Source organism: Fulmarus glacialis, unplaced genomic scaffold, assembly GCF_000690835.1.
Source record: "Fulmarus glacialis isolate BGI_N327 unplaced genomic scaffold, ASM69083v1 scaffold13754, whole genome shotgun sequence".
In the NCBI taxonomy this organism is placed as follows: domain Eukaryota; kingdom Metazoa; phylum Chordata; class Aves; order Procellariiformes; family Procellariidae; genus Fulmarus; species Fulmarus glacialis.
Genome location: NW_009208778.1, coordinates 3,001 through 25,794, shown reverse-complemented (window position 1 = coordinate 25,794; position 22,794 = coordinate 3,001). Strand labels below are relative to the sequence as shown.

The 22,794-nt window shown below is 38.5% G+C and overlaps 1 protein-coding gene across 1 annotated transcript; it reads right to left on the bottom strand.

The window, feature by feature from the left end:
• Positions 1–245: 245 nt before the first annotated feature.
• On the bottom strand, positions 246–7,496 carry LOC104075943 (activating signal cointegrator 1 complex subunit 3-like; the record flags this gene model as incomplete). The annotated part of the gene is made up of 3 exons (XM_009576612.1): positions 7,353–7,496; positions 6,410–6,560; positions 246–829 (listed from the first exon to the last, which is right to left on the bottom strand). Coding segments are annotated over exons 1-3 (825 nt in total), but the record flags the coding sequence as incomplete, so codon positions are not given.
• Positions 7,497–22,794: the final 15,298 nt, after the last annotated feature.

The following is a 22,794-nucleotide window of genomic DNA, read 5'->3' as shown; positions in this document are numbered from 1 at the left end:
GGCCAAAAAAAAAAAAAAAAAAAAAAAATCCATCTGTTATGGGGGAAAGAGGCTTTTCACATAAAATTCATGCTGTATCCATCTTCTGCCTGGTAAATTAAGATACTGCCATCTAATTTTTCTCAAGACAAAAAAAAAAGCATAGACGACACTTGGATAAAGTATGCTGGCATAATCCAGTATGAAATAATTGTATATTTGTGCAACATTCAAAGACACGCCGTATGGTTAATACGCTACTGTACCTCATTTTGAAGTTCATCGCCACTTTTGGTAGAAGCAAGCATCTCGTACAAAGTACAGCAGAGGTCTTCTGTTGTTGGCCCTCCAGGGGTACCCCCTTGAGATTCATTCAGATACTTTCCAACTTCACACCATAAAAAAGAATCATCTACTTTTTCCGAAGACTTGGGATCAGATTTCTCATCACAGTAATTCTGTAAGTGATTCAGCTGGTTATTCAGAAATTTGTTATAATCTAAGCTTATAATTTTCTGCGCATCAGCCTCACCATTCACAGGCAGCTCCTCAGAGTGATCCAAATCATGCATGTCAAATGAAAACACTATATTTTTACCGAAGAACACCCTGTGATCACCATTTTGCTCTTCAGCCATCTGTATGAGGGCTGTAAGCTGTTCTTCAGTGAAGTGAGAAGCAATCCGACATGTGGCATTACAAGCTGCAGTAGCAGATGATGATGGAAACGGCCCAAACATCTGCTTGATCGCCTTTGTCTCATCATGACCAACACATTCTTTCCTGTGAAATGTCTTAAAGAGAAAAACAGCTCCACTTTCAATTGCTTCTTGTCCATTTTCAGCTCCAACTGTTAACAAAAGCAAAACCAAATGTAACTTCATACACTTCAAACTAATTCTCTTTCATTGCCTATAACATAATTGTATTCAATTTCTTGCTGCAAGTCTCATCAACAGACATATGAAACGAAGACCATAACAACAAGTAGCAATTGTTGCAAGGTACTGAATTGTAAAGGGTATATGATAATAAAGCATCTGTCTTCATTATTCTTCTACTTACTAGAAATTCATATTAAGGATTACCAATGCCTTCTTATTTTCCCAAGTAAGAGGAAAAACTTGCCTGAGATCTTAAACTCACAATAGTGTATTTACGAGCTTTTTAAAGGTAACAAATTTCCACTTTGTATCAATGTTTATTCACTGCCTAATCTGAATATTCATAACAGACTAAATGTACAGAACTCAGCTGGGAATTACTACATTCTTGTAACAATTCCCAGTAGAATTATTATAGAATGTGTGTTAGTTAGAAAAATTGCCCAAAGAAATTAAAACAAATAAATGCATGAATTTAGATTTATATCTACAAAATATCATATTATGCAAATTAGAAAAATATTATTAGAGAAAAACATGAATTTACCTCTTACACAAATATTCGCAAAGGTACTCAAGGAAAACATAAGCAAAACCACCGTATGATGAACCAAAATGTTATTACTAAACAAGATTTTAAAAGTCATCAAGCTTAAAATAAAGAAAAACAGTGAGCATACTGGGTTTTTTTGTTTGTTTTATATGAGGACAACATGCTGAATTTTTTTTGAAGTTTAAAAAATGAGTTCTAAAAAGTTGGGTAGGTTACTCCAACAGTTTTAGCAGAATTAACGTTTCTTACAAGATTGCATAATTTTAAAAACATCTTAAAAGCTTACTGTTGAGATTTACAAACTGCTATTGTCAAGATGTCTTCATCTGGTCAATTCTTTAGTTATATCAGGAGCGACCAGCATAGCTCCAGCAGAGACCAGTACTATTTAAGTGATAACACTGGTGATTAACACCCAGCATGGCTAATTCAAAAGAACTTTTAAAACGAACTATTTATTTTAAAAGGAACAATATTATTCATTTATTAAAACCTCAAAAAGGCACTTCTGGCATAGTAAATGTGGCTATTCTCTTTTCAGTAACCAAAACTGTCTTGTGCCTGCCTCTGTATACCTCTGCTATTCATTTATGGGCCTATGTATTTGTTCTACTATGTCCCTGTTTTCTGCCTGTTGAAAAACTTACTGAAATCAGTGGAAGATTTTTTAATTACTTTGGCATTGCTACTTGTGACTTGATTCAAAGTAAGTTAGGTTCTACTCTAGCAAAAACAAGGGGTTTCTCCCCCACGATGTAACAGGAAAGAACAAAAGAAATTCAGCATAACCAGATGGAACAAGGCTAAGTAACTATAAACATAACATATAAATGGAGACGCCTAAAAATTCAGTATTTCTCTTGAATTCCACTATGGTGCACCTTGAAAAGCTGAAAAGTTAATGGAGGGGATTGGAGATGATATTTACAGGATAATTAGATACCTACATATGGAAGATACATGACAAAGATACACACATGTACAATATATATGTAAATATATCTCAAAGGAAAAAGGTGGTTCAGCCTCCCTCTCAGCATTAGCTATATAGGAATCACAGGAAAAAAAACCCAACATCTGAAAACTTATAAGCCTAAGTTTGGCTGCATGAACCTCATTCTTATATTCCGAACATACAAATACACATCATTATTTAAAGTCACCTGTGTCAGAATAGAAGTACACGTTACTAAACTAAAAGAGCAATTGCTTTAGGATTTGAGAAAAGACTCTTAGGTTTATTATGTGCTAATTCTCCTTTATTATCAACATCTATTTGTGGAAGCATCTCTCGAGAAAATACTACCCCTCCCCCCCGAATATAATGAGCCAGCCAATATGGCAAGAGATGCACTACTTGAAGCTACTCTTCCCTTTTTGTTTTTAAGCCAATCAGATCATTTCAGTAAGTGACATTTTCCCTGTCAAGTAAATCAATATTACAGTATCTGTTGCCTAGGCTGAGATTTCATTTCCTTGAAATTAAGCTGAAAAGGCACACAAGCAATTCCCTTTCTCTGCTACACATTTCTGATTATGATGGTAGGAACATTACTGTCAGTTCAGTTTGTGCCTCAGTCACTGTAATCCATTCTGGTTTGTGTCTCCATAACATTACACATCTTTAGTCAGAAGTGTCAAAGCTGATGGTTTCTTTCTAACTTGTTCTAACTAAATAATCATGCATTTGTTTCCATTTGATTTGTCCTCTCCACTCCATCAAACAAAAATTTACTACTATTACTTTCAAGTCTTTCAATTTGTTCTACCTACCCACCACACTGGGCCTGCTATTAAAGTTTGGGAACAGGAAAAAAAAAAAAAATTTGAAGTTTTTGCAGCCATCTTTGGCAAAAAGTGCAAATAAAACCCAACCAAACAAAAAATCATAGCTAATACTCATTTCTGTCATTAATACAGAAAACACAAATCTGCCAAATTATTTTCACAGGTAACATTTGCAGCTAAGAATGGCACATACTTATTTTGCTTATAGCCTTTTTTCCACCATCAGACATTTTTTCCTACTTGCTATACTACATATGGTCATATTGCAAACTTTATAGTCATTATGTGTTTGTCAACCTTATCTTAACCAACATTTTACTCCAGTATGTTTTAGGATTAAACTACGCCCCGGTAGATATTTGGAACAACTATGTAGATCTTCTCCACTTATTCCAAGTTGTTTGTTATGGGCATAAATATTCAGATTAAAGGAAAATGACACTGCCAATTCTCTCCATAGCTCTTATTTACAGATTTACCTGTCTGCTGCGCCTGATTGGTATTTGAACCAGGTCCTTATTTAAACCTCAAAATTCTTCTCCCAGGTGAATCTCATGCTTATGTACAAAGTATATCTTGCAATGATTTCCAGATGAGCAGCTTTTCCTCAAAAACACATACTGAGTGTTTCGGTTACGTTACTTACAAAAAATTACTATAATATCTAAAATGAGGTCAAGTATGGAAAGTAACCATGTATTCTACTGGCTAAGAAACAAAAGCCACTACAAGAGAGCTGTCTGAATCACCTGAAGGGAAATGAACTTTTAAGTTCAGATTTACAAAAATAAAATATTTAGCATATTAGTAATGAATTTTATTCCAACAATAGACTTGAATGCTTTTATGCATTTCTGTAACAACTTATTATAAAATTATTTTTTATCATTGGAAACTGTCCTATATTTGTCTGTCATCAAAAAAGTTTTCCCTTTCAACCTGTGAGAATGATGTTAGGATGGGTACATATGTAACAAAACTGGCAACCAACTGGGAAAAAGTAATTACAGATGGATTGTTTATTTGAGAGGCAAAAAGGGCAGCAAGGACAAGTGCCAAGAAATGAGAAAAGGGGAATAAAACCTATGCAAATGTTGTCATTTGGACAGTCCAGGGGTAATCGTCAGGCAGCCCTGCAATTGATCACCACAAGCTGGAGCAGGACAATAAACCAACCTGTTGCTCTGACCATACCACATATTTCAAACCTGCTATCATGGTCAGGAGGACTGGGGACTGAGGAGGAGTTGGCTGCCTTTACTTGCTAGTAAGGGGGCATGTGGGACAGATGGATTAAGCATCCCCATAACACCATGTCAGTGCCTATTCCAGGTCTGATTGTGTTGGCATCTTCCTAACAACCCAATGTTATCCTAAAAAAAAAAAAAAAAAATCTAAATTGATCAAGTTATGGAAGAGAAGTCAGAAAAATGGAGAGTATAACTTTTAAAAATTACATCAATAGTATGCTGTTAAAATGGAGTGCTGAGAGAAATCTCATTAGCCTTTCTATATTCCGACATGTGTTGTTCATACAGACATTCCTAGACCATGTGTACCAAGCAGGACTTTCCCCTTCCCATCACAGCTGTGTCCAAAACCTGCCTTTACTATTGCAACACAGCAAGTTCTTTTAAGAACTAGTAAAAGAGCATGAATTCTGTGGGCAATCTCAAACAAACAAAGAAGTTAAAAAGATAACATTTATTTCTTTGATCAATTATCAATACAGACTGCACCTCTTCCGTATTAACTTTAGGCGTCGACAGTTGATGCAAACTCACTCCACATCGTGCATGACTTTCCCCCAAACCTTGCATATCAGAAGTGCCAGCTGAAATCTGTGCACTGAAACGGAGGTACTTGAGTTGGAGCAGAGAGGTGGCCCTTCCTAAAGGCGCCTCTGTCTCAGAAAGACAGGCAGCCACATGCTTAACTTCTGGCCTGAAGAGGTTAAAGTCTACTAACAGCACAAGCTCTACTACTTGTATTAGAAAAATAGGATTAAAAAAAATTAGGACCAAATTTGTAAAAATTACAGAGTTAGGTCATAAACATGGAAGGAACGAACCACAAAGCAAAGTTTAGAACACATGTATCATCAGATGAGTTTAAATCATTTTTGTCAGTGATTTGAGAAATTCTTGAAATTTTTCTTCTGATGACTCACTAAAGCAATAGCCGTTAGAACCATTAAAAGCTTTAATAGACATCTTCTGTGCAACTGTACAGCATGACCGATTACTGCATGCTGGATACGAATAACTTGTCTAGCCTGTTTTGAAAGTCTGTGTTTAGAAGTTTGTTTCTTTCTTAATTTGCTAGTTATTTCCAAAAGAACTGTCAAGAAATATAAACACAAGTGAGGCAGGTTAACATTCGGATTGTGATAAAACACACTCTGGTCTATAATGCCAAAAAAAAGCAAATATATTTATCCATATTAATTCTTTCCATCTTTTACTTCGGGTTCTGTTGAAGGTACTTGAAACATAACCACAAAAGGAGAAAATATACCTATGACATTGAAATGAAAAATTCTTAAATATGTGACAGCTAAAGCTTGAGCCATGTGCTCAGTTTATGAGCTGATGAAGTTAAATTCTGCTAACAGCACAAGCTGTTTCAGTCTGTAGATCAAAAACCTAAGTTTCCAATCAAAACTAAGTTTTCACACCTTCTTTGCCATAATGTATATTCAGTTTTAAAAGCTTAATTCCGTATGAGTGAAATTTATTATTTATTTCTCTCCTCAACTCCAAACACTTCACGCAGAAAACATTTTTTTACATTTTTATCTGCTTATGTAGCAATCCAATTTTTCATCATACCATTACGTGGAATTAAAGCAGATTAACACCGAGATTGTTTTTTTCTTAGATTACTGCCATTCCAAAAGAAGCTGTTGCTTTTGCTTACTAAAGGTCGATCACAAACCATACCACACACTACACAACAACACTATCAAAAAGCAAGAATATCCACATAACAACGGAATCATACTTCAAAATAAAACAGAAAACCAAATTGTGCATATACATATCAGATTAACTGGAGTTTCAAAGGTATTTCAGGGCAAGTCTGGTGTCAAGGTAGAACTAAAATTGTACCAGTATGCAAAGTATGCAGGCAGAAAGCAGCTTAAAAAAAAAAAATCACCCAACAAAACAGTGTATTATTAGACTACTAGAGAATGAAAACATACCTATTTGTTTTGCAGCTTGTAATATAGTTTTTAAATCACCATTTACAGTTTGGTGTTCTTTTTTGTCCAAATTGTCATCAACAAACTTTATTATCTTCTTCCAAGTAAGATCAGACTTCAGCAACTGTTCATGTAGTTTTGATCTTTTAGTCTGAAAATGCAAAATATTTGGGTGTTTTTAATTCATTTCAAATTAGTGTATGGAGGTTCCTTTAAAAGTAAACACCAGATAAAAACCCTTCTTTCCAGTTGCATTCAGTCAGTATGTAGTCAAGCGATTTCCCTATTACCTGTTCTTTACACCCTTTCCTGTGCGTAAGGAAGGAGGAAGATACACACACACACGCGCTCTCTCACTACTTTACTCCTTCCAAGGTGGAATTCCCTCTAAAGCCAAACTTTTGCAACTTCAAGAGATTTACAGCTCCCAAGATTCCAAATTCATTTAACATTACAGGTTCCCACAACGCATCTATTGCTTTAACGCATTATTTCTTGGGGAAAAAAAAAAGTACCTAAATTCAGTATTACTAAATTTATTCTAAACATCCCCCAACAAAAGTCCGAGGTGAACTTAATATTCAAAGGGAAACGCTTGGCTTCCCAGCTCTGCATAAGCTTGGAGCTAAAAACATACCAGCCCAGCCCAACTTAAAAAACTTCCTGAAACACGAAATAACAGGGCTGTACTAACACAGCCAACCGACCCTACCCATATAGCACATTATGATTGTAAGGGCCTAGCATAAATCACAAAACTATAGCAAATTTGACTGAGTGAGGCCACTATGAAGGAATGCACAGGAAACTATACACACTCTGCCCAGTCTCGCTTGCCTGCTCTTATAAAATAGCAATGCAAATTAAGAAAGCAAACAATTCTTACTATATAAACACAACTAATATTTTACAATTATGCTTTGGAAAAGAAAAAAATCTTTACCGTTAAGTCAGCTAATTCTTCACTGTAATCCTCATGTTTAGTGACATTTGAAAAGGAGCGTAAAGCGCCTGTAAGACGAGGCAAGGCCATCTGTTACTCGTTCAGTGATCCATAGGATGAGAAATTAAATCCCAGTTCAAGCACCTAGATGAGAACAAAACAAATAACATGGCTTTGTTAATGCTATAAATACAAACTCGCATCACGAACTTGAAAGACCTTTTTGAGCACGCAAACTTGGCTGGCACTTCAATTAAACAAGTTAAAATCTCTCTCAAAATGTTGATAATCAAGATTCAATAGAAGGGAGGTGAAAGGCACAGAGCATAGGCAAGACATGGTAACATGCCAAGGTCACTCAGCACGTTGTTCTTCTCTCTCCGCCCTAAGGAAAAGTTACCAACAACGAGGCAAGTGGCAGTTATTCCTTTAGCACCACTAACACGAGAGTATTACAGTGAAATCTATGTAACTGAACTTTAGCTCCCAACAGCAGTAAGCAATTACAACCTACGGGAAGATTTTCTCTGCACCAGCCCACACTGGGCGCTTTCAGGTCATTAACAGCCTCCGGCACTGATGCAGGGACATCCTTCCTGACAACTGCTTAGCCGTTTTTAACCAGCAAAACAGGCAAAAAAAATTATGACAGGAAGAAAAGATCGTAATACGCATAGCACTGAACTATTATAAGAGATAAAGGGAATAAAAGAGCTACCGGAAAACTGAAAAAAGTATGCCCGGGATGTTTTCATCGCACAACTGGGAGCATACACACACACTTGCACAGCGCAGGGCTCTCTCCGGGACTACAGCCTATTTCTGCGTGGTCTTATTTCCTGTGTGAAACAGGCTCGTATCTATACAGCAAAACACAGCTGTTCTCCATCTGAACTTGTACTCGTTCCAAGCCTTTTACTGAAACTATTCTCTAAGTTGTTTAATTTTGAAAGGTGCCCACTGCTGAATCGTTTAATGAACACTAATGCACAGATACAGTTTCTGATAGTAGCAGATAGATATAGATTATTTTTGAAACAATTAATGATACCATTACAAACCTAATGATCTGCATCATTCTTAGCATGCCTGAAGACCATCGGCCATCCAGAATTTAAATAACTTAAAACAGAGTTAATAAAATGACTTTTTTCCCCCCACACACAGTCATATACTGTAGAGAACTCCCTGCTTTAATCTAATTACCCTTAACATTTTTCTTCATTTAATGACCACATTTGTATTTTAGCTATCAGCTTTGCAATACAGCACAAAAGCAAGCCCAGACGCAGGGTTCCAGTCACAGGCAGAGAAATGTCACTGGCTTGTCAGGTCTGCTTGTTTGCCCACCTTGCATTAAGGTGCTTTTTGAGAACAGCTATCACAACAGCTGATATTTTGGAGACAAATGTTATAATGATGAAACTACAAAATGTGGAAATATAAAATCTTTAATTGTGACGGGGATAGGGAGGACATGTTCAAATTCAAGCCTAGAAGACGACAGAGCCAAGCAACACTGCAGTTCTTGAGATGTTCAGCGGATAGACGACATGTAATTCATACCAGCGTAGCTCCTAGTGAAAATGGCCTGTGAATGTTATAGCCACCAGTATACAAGTAGCGTGTCCAAAATTTGAGGGAATCTAACCCGACCTTTTTTGTTTTAACACAACAAAAATGGTAAATCACTCTCATACTGCTTCAATGACAGCATCGCCATTAGCTATTAAAGATCACTGCATTTTACCTATTTGTTTTATACCTATATATAGTGTATAAAACTGGGTCAATCTGTAGAAACCATTTTCCATAGATTTATGGTCCTTTACAATAACATATGACAACATAATTGTAATATTATCTTAGTTGTCCTTTCTGAAATAACATGCACAGTAATTTATGAAAATTCGAACACACTTTTGAAAAGTTCACTTTTCACACACACAAGGTTTTAAAGCATCTCCAGCAGGTCCATTTGTTAGAAAATCAAGTTTTAATGGAGTGTTTCTTACTCCTTTATTCAAGTAAGGGCACCCTGACTGCAGGCTTGGCCAAAGAGCCAAATCCAACCCCAAAGCCCTACAGCTGAGCTCATATTAATAAATGCTGCTCCACGCATGCTTTCAGAACTTGCCGGTCCCAGAGGGGGCTGGTTGGGCAGAGCAGCCACCCAAGGCTTCTGCACCTCACTTGCAGGCAAACTCCCTGTGCCCTTCGCTTCTGGTCCATGACACCTGCCCTCACCAGGGCACCACAAGAAAACAAAACCAGCCATCAATTAGAAAGCAGGAGCAATTACTCTATTGTTAACGTGAAAGATTAAGAACTTATGCTATTATTCTGCAACATAGTAGAACCAGCTGTAAATGCTGCGTCAAAAATGCTGCGGCCCTATGAGATGCAGCGTAAATTTACAATTGCTTAAAAAAAAAAATTAGTTACCTGCTTTCACATAAAGGCTGCTGATGTAGATACCTGCCTGCATCACACTGCCTTTACAGTGGACTAGCTACTGCTTATCTTCCCGCAGCCACCATAAGGGTAACTAATTCCTTCTGATTTGACAGAAATATACCTGTTTGCCTGCAGCTTGATCCAAAACATCTGTACTACCAAATGATCCCGCTAAGCTCTGCTAGTTTTGGAACAAGAACCTAAAAGGCAGCAGCGATTAAATCCTATTTACCAGGGCCCACATACAGAGATGCAAGATGAACTTTTGCTGTTCTTCTGCCCATTTCCCCCCTCGAAAAAAGGTGTGAGAATAGGTACCATCTTACTTCATGTTTGTAGAGGGACAAGCGGAATGGGAGTTTAACCTTAAGATCGGTGCAACTTTACATGGTAAAAATACCACCCCCTGCCTTCAATCAAGTAAGGACAATCTGGGCCCATTCTGCTAATGTTTTTTAGGAAAAGGAACCAAATTTTGACGATTCCTAGCACTATCTCAGACTTCCCACCTCTTACACTTAACTTTCCACTAAGCTTCTGTCCATAAAGCCGAAAGAGCAATATCCACCTTTCTAAAGCTTTGTGAAGATGAGAGGCGGTATCTTTTAAGGCCTATTTTACCTCTTTTTAAAAAAAAAAGTGATTTTAACATTGAAACTTTTTATGAGGGAAAGTAAAACATAAAAGCAGATTATACTCAGAATTCAGGTATGAAACCATTCAGACTTTATAGTTTGAAAGTAAACTTAACAGTAAACATGGATCATAATCTCAAAAGGGTTGGGTTTTTTTTCATTAAATTGAAAAATGTAAAAAATTGCTACCAATATTACAAAGGTAACTAACATTACCAGAGAAGTTTTCCACTTCATATTTTTACCAACTACTTAAGTTTTTCTCCTACTCTTGACCTTCCTATTTTCTTCTATAAGCAAATAACAGAACCATCTCTTTCTCTTCTCCACTGAAGTGTAACAGAGATATTCGTCAAAGAGTTTTTGTTGTTGCTGTTTTGTTTTAACACTTACTTATTTTAATTCCTATACTCTTTAACAAAACAAGCCAGCTGCCTAGTAGGGCTAAGAGCAGGGGATTGCTCAAACGTAGGTACCTTAATTTTCAAGCTAAAATGATGGAATAACAGAGTATTAACAGAACCACGGGTAAAAATCAGCAGTTGCACTATCCTAAAATACCAGCTTCTGTAGCCTCTAGCAGTCGGTGTGTTACAGGTCCCTTACAACCTCACAGCAGTCATTTAGTTTAAACTATTTAAGGAATATTAAGCCATGTTACCAGGTTTTGCCTATATTGCCTATAATTCTTTAAACTATTGACAAGTTTCTTGCTGTCTATGTAAACTTCTCATTTATAAAACCTGAAGAAGTTATTATTGATTACTAATCTAATCAAAGAACATTATAAAGAAAAAGAGGCTTTAGACATCGGCAATTAATAGCAGGTTGCTATTGACCACATAGTATTTGGATCAAATGGCATTTTTACTTTCACTTGTCAAAGTGGAATCGTTTCAGATGAAAAGGAAGCTAAAAAGGCAAATGATATCCCAGCCATAAGGCAATAAAAAAAAAAAAAAAAAGACCAATGCAGTAACTTTTTTTGTACTTTAAAGACATTTAAAAACCATTAAAATAAATATTAGCACAGGATTATCTAAATCAAACACAAAAGCAGCAAGACTGTGAGGACACATTAAACCATTTTAAATATATCCACACACTGAATATTTTACTTCTTTACTGTGCAAGAGGAATAAAAATACATAAATCCTGAATCATTAAATTTTAGCGACATGCACACCTTTTAGAATTGCTACAATTAATCTCAGCAGCTTCATTAACACAAAGGTAAGCTTCATATTTTATTCACAAATAAGTCTCAATATTTTAAAAAAACCACATTCTATTGGTGTGTATTTCTCACTGCCATTTTCAAGAAATAAATAAAAGCGTTAGATGAAAAAGCTATTTTACAACAATAGGGACAGTTGTATTAGATTCACTTAAACTTCTTATCCAAGCATGTTTGATGCAAACAGTACAAATACAGCAGCACCGAAGCACCGAAGTTGACAGCCAGGGATAATAGTGGTTTAATAATGTCTGGGACATTAATCATAAACAGCAGGCCAAAGCAAGATACTACAATATCAATATTTTCCAACTTCGTATTTTGCACCTTTATAAGCAGTGTTATATGATGTAGCAACAATTGTACACTTTCAGACATCTAATTTTCTGCAAAAGGCTCAGCTATCACACTGGAATTCTCTCAAGTTGTCTGGGTCGAATATTGCTGATCTCCAGTCAAGACCGGGTCAATCTCTGAAAGCAAGATGTCAAGATTAAGGAATGTGTATTCAGGAAGAAATAGTGGCTGCCTGATACATGGTATTCACCTCAGTGAATACCAGAATTCAAACAAATGCTTTAGCATAATGAGGAGGCATAACAGTGCCTGTGTGTGCCATCATTCGTGTAAGAGACAATTTCAGGATCTCAATTATGTAAGTCACTAACATCCCCCCCCCCCCCCCAAAAAAAAAAAAACAAATAATGGAATTGCAAGCCATGCATTCAATACAGTATTAACCCTTTCCAGATTCTCTCTCTCGCAATCTTAGCCATGCACATAGGATTAAACACCAGCTGCCTAACACTGTTCCTGCTAGCATCAGCTGGAGAGGCATTCCCTGTGATTACGCCCGATACTGTTCTGGTGTGATGCTTGGCCCAATAACCTGTTCATTTTAGATGTGCTTTGAGATCATTACTAAGGATAGCTGTCGTTTCCAAAATCAAACAAAATTTAAACCAACCCTTTTTTCAGAATAACTCATCTTTCTTTTCCAAGCACGTAAGATGTAGTTCAATTGTTAGACTGAGAAATGTCTGCATTTTTACACCCCATCACCTTAACTTTTTCATTCCCTGCAGCGAGAGACAAACTGCATCGCAAGCAATTGAGACTTAAAGACTCGCCTTTCATGTGGAGAGGCAATATAAATGAATCTCCAACTTCAACATACATAACATGTATGTTCATTTAAACACTAGGCATGAGCCACAAATACAAGATAGGGATGTGTGTGTTTCTTTTTGCTTTAGCTTAACAGGGGGCTCTCTACGCCTCTCTCTTTCACACTGTGCTATCAACAGAGATTGAAAACAACCCCAGCGGGTTCACCTTACTCCATTCCAGAAAAGTTTGTCACTAAAGGAAAAGCAGGAGGTGTATGGAAGGTAAATATGGATGTATGCGTCCAAAGGAAGTAAAGGGAGGATGAAAAACAATAGAAAGTGAGAGAAAGAAAAAACCTTTGGGCTAACGACAGCTAAGTAATGCATGTTGCATCTCAGCGAGGATGGCTGAGAGAACGTGAGATGCACTTCAGCAAAAATAACTACTGTAATAATGCATACATAATTGCATAACTGCTGTGCTAAGACCATGCTAGAGCACCTGTTCAGATGGTAGTAAGAAAGTCTCCATAACACATTCCTGTAGTGAACAGCAAGCACACACAAGGATAAAGCCTCCAATGCTAACTACTGGCCACAGAGATTCTTTGCAACTCAGCTTCAGGAGGTAAAAGAATTGCTTATAACAGTTGCTAAAGATTCACAATAAAATTTTAATGGAATAAACAACTTGAAGTTACTGCACAGAGGTACAACTGTGCGACTACCTGCAAACAAAAATTTGTACAAGTAATAATCAGCAAGCATAATAGGCTTACTGTAGCAGAAAACCACTGACAAAAGCTTTTATCTTTCTTCTGAGCTCTAATGGGAAGGCAAGAACAGAAAAAAAAAAAAAAAAAATCTGTATTTCTCTGTTGTGCATAGTCTGCTTTAAAAATAACATTCTCCACAGATCAAGTCAAACCTTTAAACATTACTCAACCTGTGATAACAAGTAATCTTCATAGAATCATAGAATACCAGGTTGGAAGTGACCTCAAGGATCATCTGATCCAACCTTTCTTGGCAAAAGCACAGTCTAGACAAGATGGCTCAGCACCCTGTCCAGCCGAATCTTAAAAGTGTCCAATGTTGGGGAATCCACCACTTCCCTGGGGAGATTACTCCAATGGCTGATTGTTCTCATTGTGAAAAATTTTCCTCTTGTATCCCATCAGAATCTCCCCAGGAGTAACTTGTACCATTACCCCTCATCTTTTCCACGTGACTCCTTGTAAAAACGGCGTCTCCATCTTCTTTGTAGCCACCCTTTAAATACTGGAACATGATGATAAGCTCTCCCCTAAGCCTTCTTTTCTCAAGGCTGAACAAACCCAGTTCTCTCAGCCTTTCCTCATATGGCAGGCTTCCCAGTCCTTTGATCATCTTTGTGGCCCTTCTCTGGACCCTCTCCAGCTTATCCACATCTTTTCTTATACAGTGGGGACCAAAACTGAACACAGTATTCCAGGTGTGGCCTGACAAGCGTGGAGTAGAGTGGGATAATGACTTCTTTATCTTTGCTGATGATGCCCTTGTTGATGCAACCCAGCATCCCGTTGGCTTTCTTTGCTGCAGCAGTAGCTGTTCACTGATATTGAGCTTGTTGTCCACCACACCCCCAGGTCCCTTTCCACAGGGCTGCTCCCCAGCTAGGTAGTTCCCAGCCTGTGCTGCACTCCTGGATTATGTTTTCCCAGGTGCAAGACCTTACCTTTGTCTTTGTTGAACTTCATAAGGTTCTTGTTAGCCCACTCTTCCAGCCTATCCAGATCTTCCTGCAGGATGGCTCTCCCTTCCAAAGTGTCCACTTCCCCATTCAGTTTGGTATCACTGGCAAACTTCATCAGGGTACACTTGATCCCATCATCCAGGTCATTTATGAAGATACTAAACAGCGTTGGGCCCAATATCGATCCCTGGGGGACCCCACTTACGACAGGTTGCCAGTTTGAAGAGGAGCTATTTACCACCACCCTCTGGGTGCGACCCATCAGCCAGTTTCCCACCCGCTGCACGGACCACTTGTCTAGACTGTAATGCATCAGTTTCTCTAGGAGGAGGCTGTAGGAAACCGTATCAAAAGCCTTGGAGAAATACAGGTAGACAATGTCCACCACTCGCCCCCCATCAACCGAGCAGCTTACTTTATCGTAGAAGGTGATCAGGTTTGTCAAGCACCATTTGCCCTTGGTGAATCCATGCTGGCTTTTCCCAGTCAGGTGCTTCATTTGACTTGTGATAGTCCCCAGGAGGATTCGTTCCGTAACTTTCCCAGGGATTGAAGTAAGATGGACCTATAATTTCCTGGATCCTTCTTTAAGCCCTTCTTGTAGATGGGGGTGACATTAGCCTTCTTTCAGGCTTCTGGGACGTCCCCTGATCTCCACAACTTCTCAAAGATTATGGAGAGCAGCCTTGCAATGATGTCAGCCAGCTCTCTTAGCACGCTCGGGTGGATATTGCCAGGGCCCATCGATTTGTAGGGGTCAAGCTCCTGTAATAGTTCACATACCAACTCTTCCTTCGCTGACGGTGGATCAGTGCTTGCATCAACCTGGATTTTTGTTCCCAAGGCCTGGGGCCCAACAGTGCTGGTAAAGACAGAGGTGAAGAAAGTGTTGAGAACCTCTGCCTTTTCAGCGTTGTTGGCGACTAATTCATCTCTCTTGTTTCACAGCAGGCCAATATTTTCCTCCTGTTTTTCCTTGTTGTTTATGCTGAAGAACTCTTTCTTGTATTTTTTGACATCTGTGACCAATTTCAATTTGAGCTTTTGCTTTTCCAGCTGCATCTCTGCACCTGGCAATGTCCTTGTAGTTCTCCACGGGTATTCGTCTGCTTTTCCATCTCTGATATGCTTCTCTTATGTTTTTGAGCAGACTCAGAATCTTGCCACCAATGGGTCTTAATTATACTTCCACCGTACCAAAGACCACAAAAGGTCTGAAGATGGTCACAAGAAAAGCTTACCAAAACAAGCTTTCCCATTCTAGCACTGCTTCTAAACCATGCCGGGGAGTTGCTTCTTGGTCATCCACTCCCTCGCCTTCTCCCAGGAGAACAGTTTACAGGTACATTAGCCCTTTCAGAACATCAGGTGTCCTGTAACACTTCACTTCAAAACATTAGTGAAAGTGATCTGGGAGGGTGAACTGACCTTACATTACATAAAGGGAGAGAATGGATGTGTCTACATGTCAAAATCCTTCAGCAACCCAAGAAGAAAAGCAAGAACCAGAAAGTAATCATATTGGAAAAATGTTCTTGCAAAGATATAGCTAATGGTATTATACAAGAAGCATTTAAGTGTAACTTAATTGTGAAAGAGGTAAAAATCATCACATTACAGCTCTTCTAGAAAGATTTGTTAAATACTATCTATACAAACCTGTGTGAGCACCTTTATGCAACCAAGGCAGATTAATGTGAGGAATTATCAAGAACAGTATCAGCTTCAGTGTGCAGTCAGGTACATCTCTCATGGAAAACACACAGCTATGCCTGGACATAGACAACTATGACATACGGTGAAAATACAAATGTCTTTTTGGAATCAGCTAGTAACATCCCATGAGCAGAAGAGATAACGACTCAGATTAATACCACTGAAATTAATAAACTGGACCTCTACTTTGGCAGGACAACAATATTACTTTACTTATTTTTATTAACTTTTTTTAATAATAAAGCTATAATACGAAATCACTTTTGGATAATACAAAATATCTTTAATTAACTGAAATACCAATGCATATAATAGAAGTTTACTGGTGGGATATCTAAAGCTCAGGAAGCAAGTAAAATTAACTGAATAATTAGCTTTCAAAAGACAAGATAAATTACGCTTGACTCCTGAGCTTGGTGTACTACTAAGATCAGGTTCTGCTTTTTATTTTCTTTTGAGGAATATTCTTAATTTTGGTACACTGAAGAAAACAAACTCCAAAGGACTCTTCAAGGGAAATGGCACTACCAGAAGGAAAGCAATTCTACTTCACCCTCCAGCTTCTTCAGTAGCATAAAGAGAGTAAGACCAAAAGGATATATTTATTTAACAGACGCATACCTGAAAGTGCAGAATACCAAACTGTGTATCCAATTACTACAATTAGGATACCTAAGTCATACTGTTCATGGTAGATACATCTTATTCTTAATTTAGTTAATTCTGCTTTAGCATTCTCCATAGAAGGAAATAACTAACTAATTTTTTTTATATTTCAAATCAAGCCTGACTTGCATGCGTTTGCTTAAGAGAAGGGACAAATGTAACTTCATTTAAACAATGAACCTTCAGCAGATGCTACAGAAATAGTAAAGATACCATACAGCTTCTGTTCATTATCAGTGAATTGGATTGAAAACTGTGCTCAAAAACGAGAATATGCTTAATTTTTCTCCTCTCCAACACTCCCTCCCTTCCATCTCCACTCTTACAACACTAAAATATTCAGTCCTACAAATACATCTTGGGATAGTCTGGAGCATTTGACCACTTCAAACTGAGGGCTGAGGAATGTTTTTGCCACTGCTTCTTATGAAAACAGCATTGGTCCATGCCTTCTGGAGGAAACTATTCTGGAAAACTCAGCACTCACACCCGCCCTTGAGCCTTAGGAGGCAGTGGGGGGGAACCACCTGTTTCTAATCCTGGCCCCTAAAGCATAATTGCAGATACAAACCCTACACATACTACCAAAGTTTGCCTACCTTGCCTAGATTAATCTTAAAAGTAATGAATGTAAAGGCTGTTTTTACCCAGGTCTAAGGTCGAGCTCCTAAACAACTGGAAGCAAGACCGGAAAGCAGAAAAAAAGTCTTCAGCTTCATTACAGAATAAATTTGACAAATTGTTTGTTAAAAGGTCTACTATTCTCATCTTGATCCCCACATGCATCCCAGGGAATCTGTACAGGAAAATTTGCAGTCTGAATACTGCCCCCAAGAACTCTACGGACTCATACCTATGTAATTTACTATGAGAGTACCTCACCTGTCTACTGTGGTTATGTTTACAACACACACGTAAGCAGACACTACTATGCTTACAGACAGAGAAGTACCACACAAAGCCTAGAGCCCATTTCCTCCAGGGCATTTAGGCACATGCACATACATTTTTCTCTCCAAAACCAGCTGTGATTTTGGATAGAAAATCAACAATGTGAAAACATTTCTGAAGACCTGTGCCTATGTCGTGGTTTAATCCCAGCCGGCAACTGAGCACCACACAGCCGCTCGCTCGCTCCCCCTCTGCCAGTGGGATGGGGGAGAGAACTGGAAAAGTAAAAGTGAAAAAACTTGTGGGTTGAGATAAGAAAAGTTTAATAACTGAAATAAAATAAAATAGTAATAATAATAATAATAATGATGATAAAAGAATATACAAAGCAAGTGATGTATGATGCAATTGCTCACCACCCACCAACCGATGCCCAGCCATCCCCAAGCAGCGGCCCCCTGGCCAGCTTTCCCCTAGTTCATATACTGAGCATGACGTCATATAGTACGGAACCTGGACCTGGCCAGTCTGGGTCAGGATTATGATCATGTGCACACTCCATTGTAAAGATATAGTAAATATCTTCCCAATAATACACAGCAGTTGGGAGCTGGAAGCTGTGCATTTTATGCAAAATTCATCTCTCTAAAAATATATACTGAATATACTAAGAAGATGCTAATAAAATGTCACAGATAAGCATTCCCTAAATATTAGTTACCAGGCTGCTGCATTTAAGTCCTGTATCAATACATTAAACACACATATTTAAACTTTGCTAAGTTTGAGTAGATTTTAGCCCTATGCTATTCCTCAATCTTTCTAACATCAGTCCTAAAAGTCTCCATCCAGCTTTTCTTACCAATGTGGCGGTACCAAACTGCCAAAGACTCTCAGTCCCCAGTAACTCCTGATTTCCTGAGAAACATCATGATTTATGAATACACAGAGCTTCATGCTTTTTAACAAAACTCTCTAAGAACACAAAATAACCAAGATAACTTTTCCCAAATCCCCAAACTGTAAGGCACACACAAAACATACAGATCTACACACCGTAAAACAGACAAATTCTACCAATTCTGTTTTCTGACCACACTTTGGCATTTTGAGGGCTATCAATTACTGGATAGCTAATTCCTGCTTTCTGCATAAAACAGCTAAAAAGAAATCCTGACATGCCTCCTCTTTCAAAGTGACTTCTGGTTAGTCTTCCAAGTCAGATGACTTACCGATCATCTCTGCCGATGACCAATGTCTTCCATAAGACAACCATTTATTTGTTAGCACTATGCTACCCCTCAGTCTTTCTAACATGCCTCCTAAAAGTCTCTGTCAGCTTATTTACTTTTCCAAACGTACATTCACATGCATGAACCCCTCACAGTCTAGCAGCCCTCTCTTACTGGATCCACATTACGGCACACTGAAGGTTCAGTCCAGCTCAGGGGTTAAAAAAGTGGAAGTTTGTATTTCCTATCAGAAAAGCAGAGGCACATTCAAAATAGAGCTTGCTGTTTGACATAACATGGTCAAATACTGAAGTGCAGGGAAGATGCATACAGTTTCCCAAAAATCAACCTATCAAGACAAGCTTTTCCAGTTGAGGAAGAGCTGAAAGCACAGTCTAAACCACCCTGGCTTTCCAGGTACCTTTTGGGGGTGCTCCCTTCCTCCTACTGCCTGGAGGCAATACTACCTCCTCCCCTGCAAAGAGAGTTGTAAAGAAACCCAAGGTTGTAACAGACATACCAGAAGCTGTCCCAAGGCAGACAACTGCCCACTTTTTATTTGGCTTAAATATAAATTATTATAATCTGTTATTTAAAGTTGGTAGGATGTAAGGAAAAAAATGGCCAAAATTTCAGCCTAAAAATTTATGAAAAAAAATCCAAGGAGCACCTTTTTAAGTATACCCCTTGTCGTGGTTTAACCTGGCAGGCAGCCAAATACCACGCAGCCGCTCACTCACTCCCCCCCACCCCCAGTGGGACGGGGAGAGAATCGGAAGGGTAAGAGTGAGAAAAACTCGTGAAACCAGGACACCCCTATAGCCTGAAAACATGCATCCTTCCTTTTAACCCTTCTATTAAGAAAAAAAAAGTTAATTAAAAATACATTTAAACAACACTGAACTATTGAATAGACACATAGTCCCATAAAGTAATATTAGAGACAGTCCCTTGTCTTCTCTTCAGAGCTCACATGCTACGTAGGCGCTTCAAACAGCACATCATCTATTTCATGACCAGCAAATAACCGCTTCCTAATTGATAATTTATTATTATTAGTTTAGAATTAGAACTTAAAAAAAAAAAGTAGTCCTGCATTCCTGTAATATTACAATGCGTGCAAACTAGAATCAAAACTAACAGCTGCTGCCCACCCTTCCTGGGCTGACTGCCTATAGTGTTGGCAATACATGCAAGAAGATACTTTGAGAAAGACACCTGTATGGTTTCCTACAGTGAGGAAACCCCTGACCATCTTTTCACAAAGCTTGTAAACATCAGAAATGTGTGCTTATTCCATGAGAAAATGGGGAGGAGAACAAAAATGGAAGCATAATGTTACTATTCTTGGCTGATACAATGAAAAGGAAAATAGCCCCATTATGTCTCTTTAACCTCTGAGGAGGTTAAAGCAGGATTTTTTCCAGTTGTGCAATTTTTTAAATGGTTACATTTCTAGAAATGCAGTCATATTCTGTTAGAATGTATGTAAAGTTTCTTAAAACGTGTTTTAGTAAAATGGTACTGTAAGCTGAGAAATACGCACGTATTAGTCGAGATTCTCCTATTTAACAATCAAGAGCCTTTGAACAAGTATCATCAGTATTTAGCACAGCAGATACACAAACTGTTCAAATTTACAGAATCAACTTTTAAAGACTCCCCATAAACAAAAATGCCACACTAACAAGAAAATTATATAACCAAGCATTTTATTTATATTCATGCTTCAGAGGCAGCACAGCTCTATACCCTATGATGTCATGCTCAGCAATAAAAGCTCAGGGAAACGAGAAGCAAGGGAGGGGACACACATCCATGCTTATGGTGTTTGTCTTCCCAAGAAACTGTTACACATCTCCCATTTTCTCCCCGTCTCGCAGCAGAAGGGAGTGAGTGAGAGGCTGGGTGGGCATTTGGCTGCTGGCTGGGGTCAACTCACCACAAATAATAAATTTCTTGAAAGAAATGGAAGAGAGGACTTTCAGAGATCCTCTTTACTCTTCCCTAATCTTTCAAGGAGAGGACAAATTGTTCCCTCTTACAGCAGCAGCTAAGATTAATGCCTTGACATTTCTTGAACAAATTAATCGGAATCCAGTTTCCAAATACAGACTCACTAAGCCACTCAGTTCAGCAGTCTTCACCAGTTTCAAAGAAAGGAGTGGTTGATATAGATAGAAATGTTTCTGTCTATGTTTTAAGAAATATTTGAACGCATGCAAGTCAGTCACTACTGTACAAACCCATCTACTTATTGTCACAACTTTCTCAGAATTCAGTTTACAACTGGAAAACTGAAATTTACTCCAGAAATCACCTGATAAATGCTTCAACCAACAACCCATCATTCCATGATCATCTATTCTTACTGTATGACCAGCTTATGATTAAGATTCAGGCCTGTAATATCAGATCCAGTTTATTTTTCAGGCCAAACTTCCAACATGCCTGTGGGCAAGCAAGAGTAACAGATGGCTCAGAGTAAATACATGCCATAGAACAAATGATGGGAAAGTCTAGGGAGGTGTATAATCCATATTCCTAAGCTACGATCCTAAACTCAGCATACAATGAAAGGGGAGAGCTAGCAACTTTTCCCTCCCTAAAATATCAGTTAGGTAAAACATTCTCCACCTTCCTGTTTCTTCTCTAGCATCAACAAGATTTAACAAGCCAGAAAAAGAATATGAGTTTTAATTTGCATCTCAAAGAGAAGTGCTCAGCTAGAGGCCGGCCACCAAACTCTAGTCCACATGTTAATGAACTGAATAAAACACAGAAAACACCAACTGTCCTTTCAGTAAGGACAAACTGGTAAATGCCCAATCAGTCCAGCATAGCCACTGTAGCCTAATTAAGTATTTCTTGGTTTCTCCCTAGCCTAATGGATTTTCAATAAACTATACAAAGCTGTGTACAACTTCAAGAGGAATATTCTATACCAAGTAACTAGAATAACCTCAAGGAACACAGGGCATAGGGATCTTTCACACCACTGGTTCAGTGAGCACTGTTACCAAAGAACCAGAGCACGCTGCTACTTCTTCCTTCAGTCACGTTTTTAGGTGTCTGCACAAAGTCTTGGGGTGGGTTGATCCTGGCCAGCAGCCACACAGCCGCTTGTTCACCCCCCACCACAGTGGGACAGGGGAGAAAACAGGAAGAACAAAAGTAAGAAAACTTATGGGTTGAAATATAGACAGTTTAATAGAGGAAAGAAAGGAAAAGAAACCCACAAGCAAACAAAAGGAAATCGTTCACCACATCCCACAGGCTGACCAATGTCCCACCAATCTCCAAACAGCAGATACCCTGGAACCAAAAAAACCCTTTCTTCTTCCTCTACCTCAGTTTTTATTTCTGAACATGACAACACACAGTATGGAATATCCCTTTGGACAATTCAGGTCGTCTGTCCCAGCTATGTCCCCACCCAACCTCTTGCCCACCCCTGCCTACTCGCTGGGCAGGCAGGGTGAGAAAAAGATAGCCTTGATGTTATGCAAGCACCGCTCAGCAACAGCCAAAACACTGGTGCATTATCAACGCTGTTTTAGCCACAAATCTAGAGCACTGTGGCTATGATGGAAGTTAACTCCTAAACCCAGTACAAGAACGTACTCACATTGCTTTGTGCAAACAGAGGCGATCAAATTCCTCAGAGAGAGATAAGCATAAAGAATGCCCTGACTGTAGATCCCCATAGGGATTGTGCCTGCAATAAAATTGCTCATTTCTGTGACATGAGGAGGTGTTTAAAA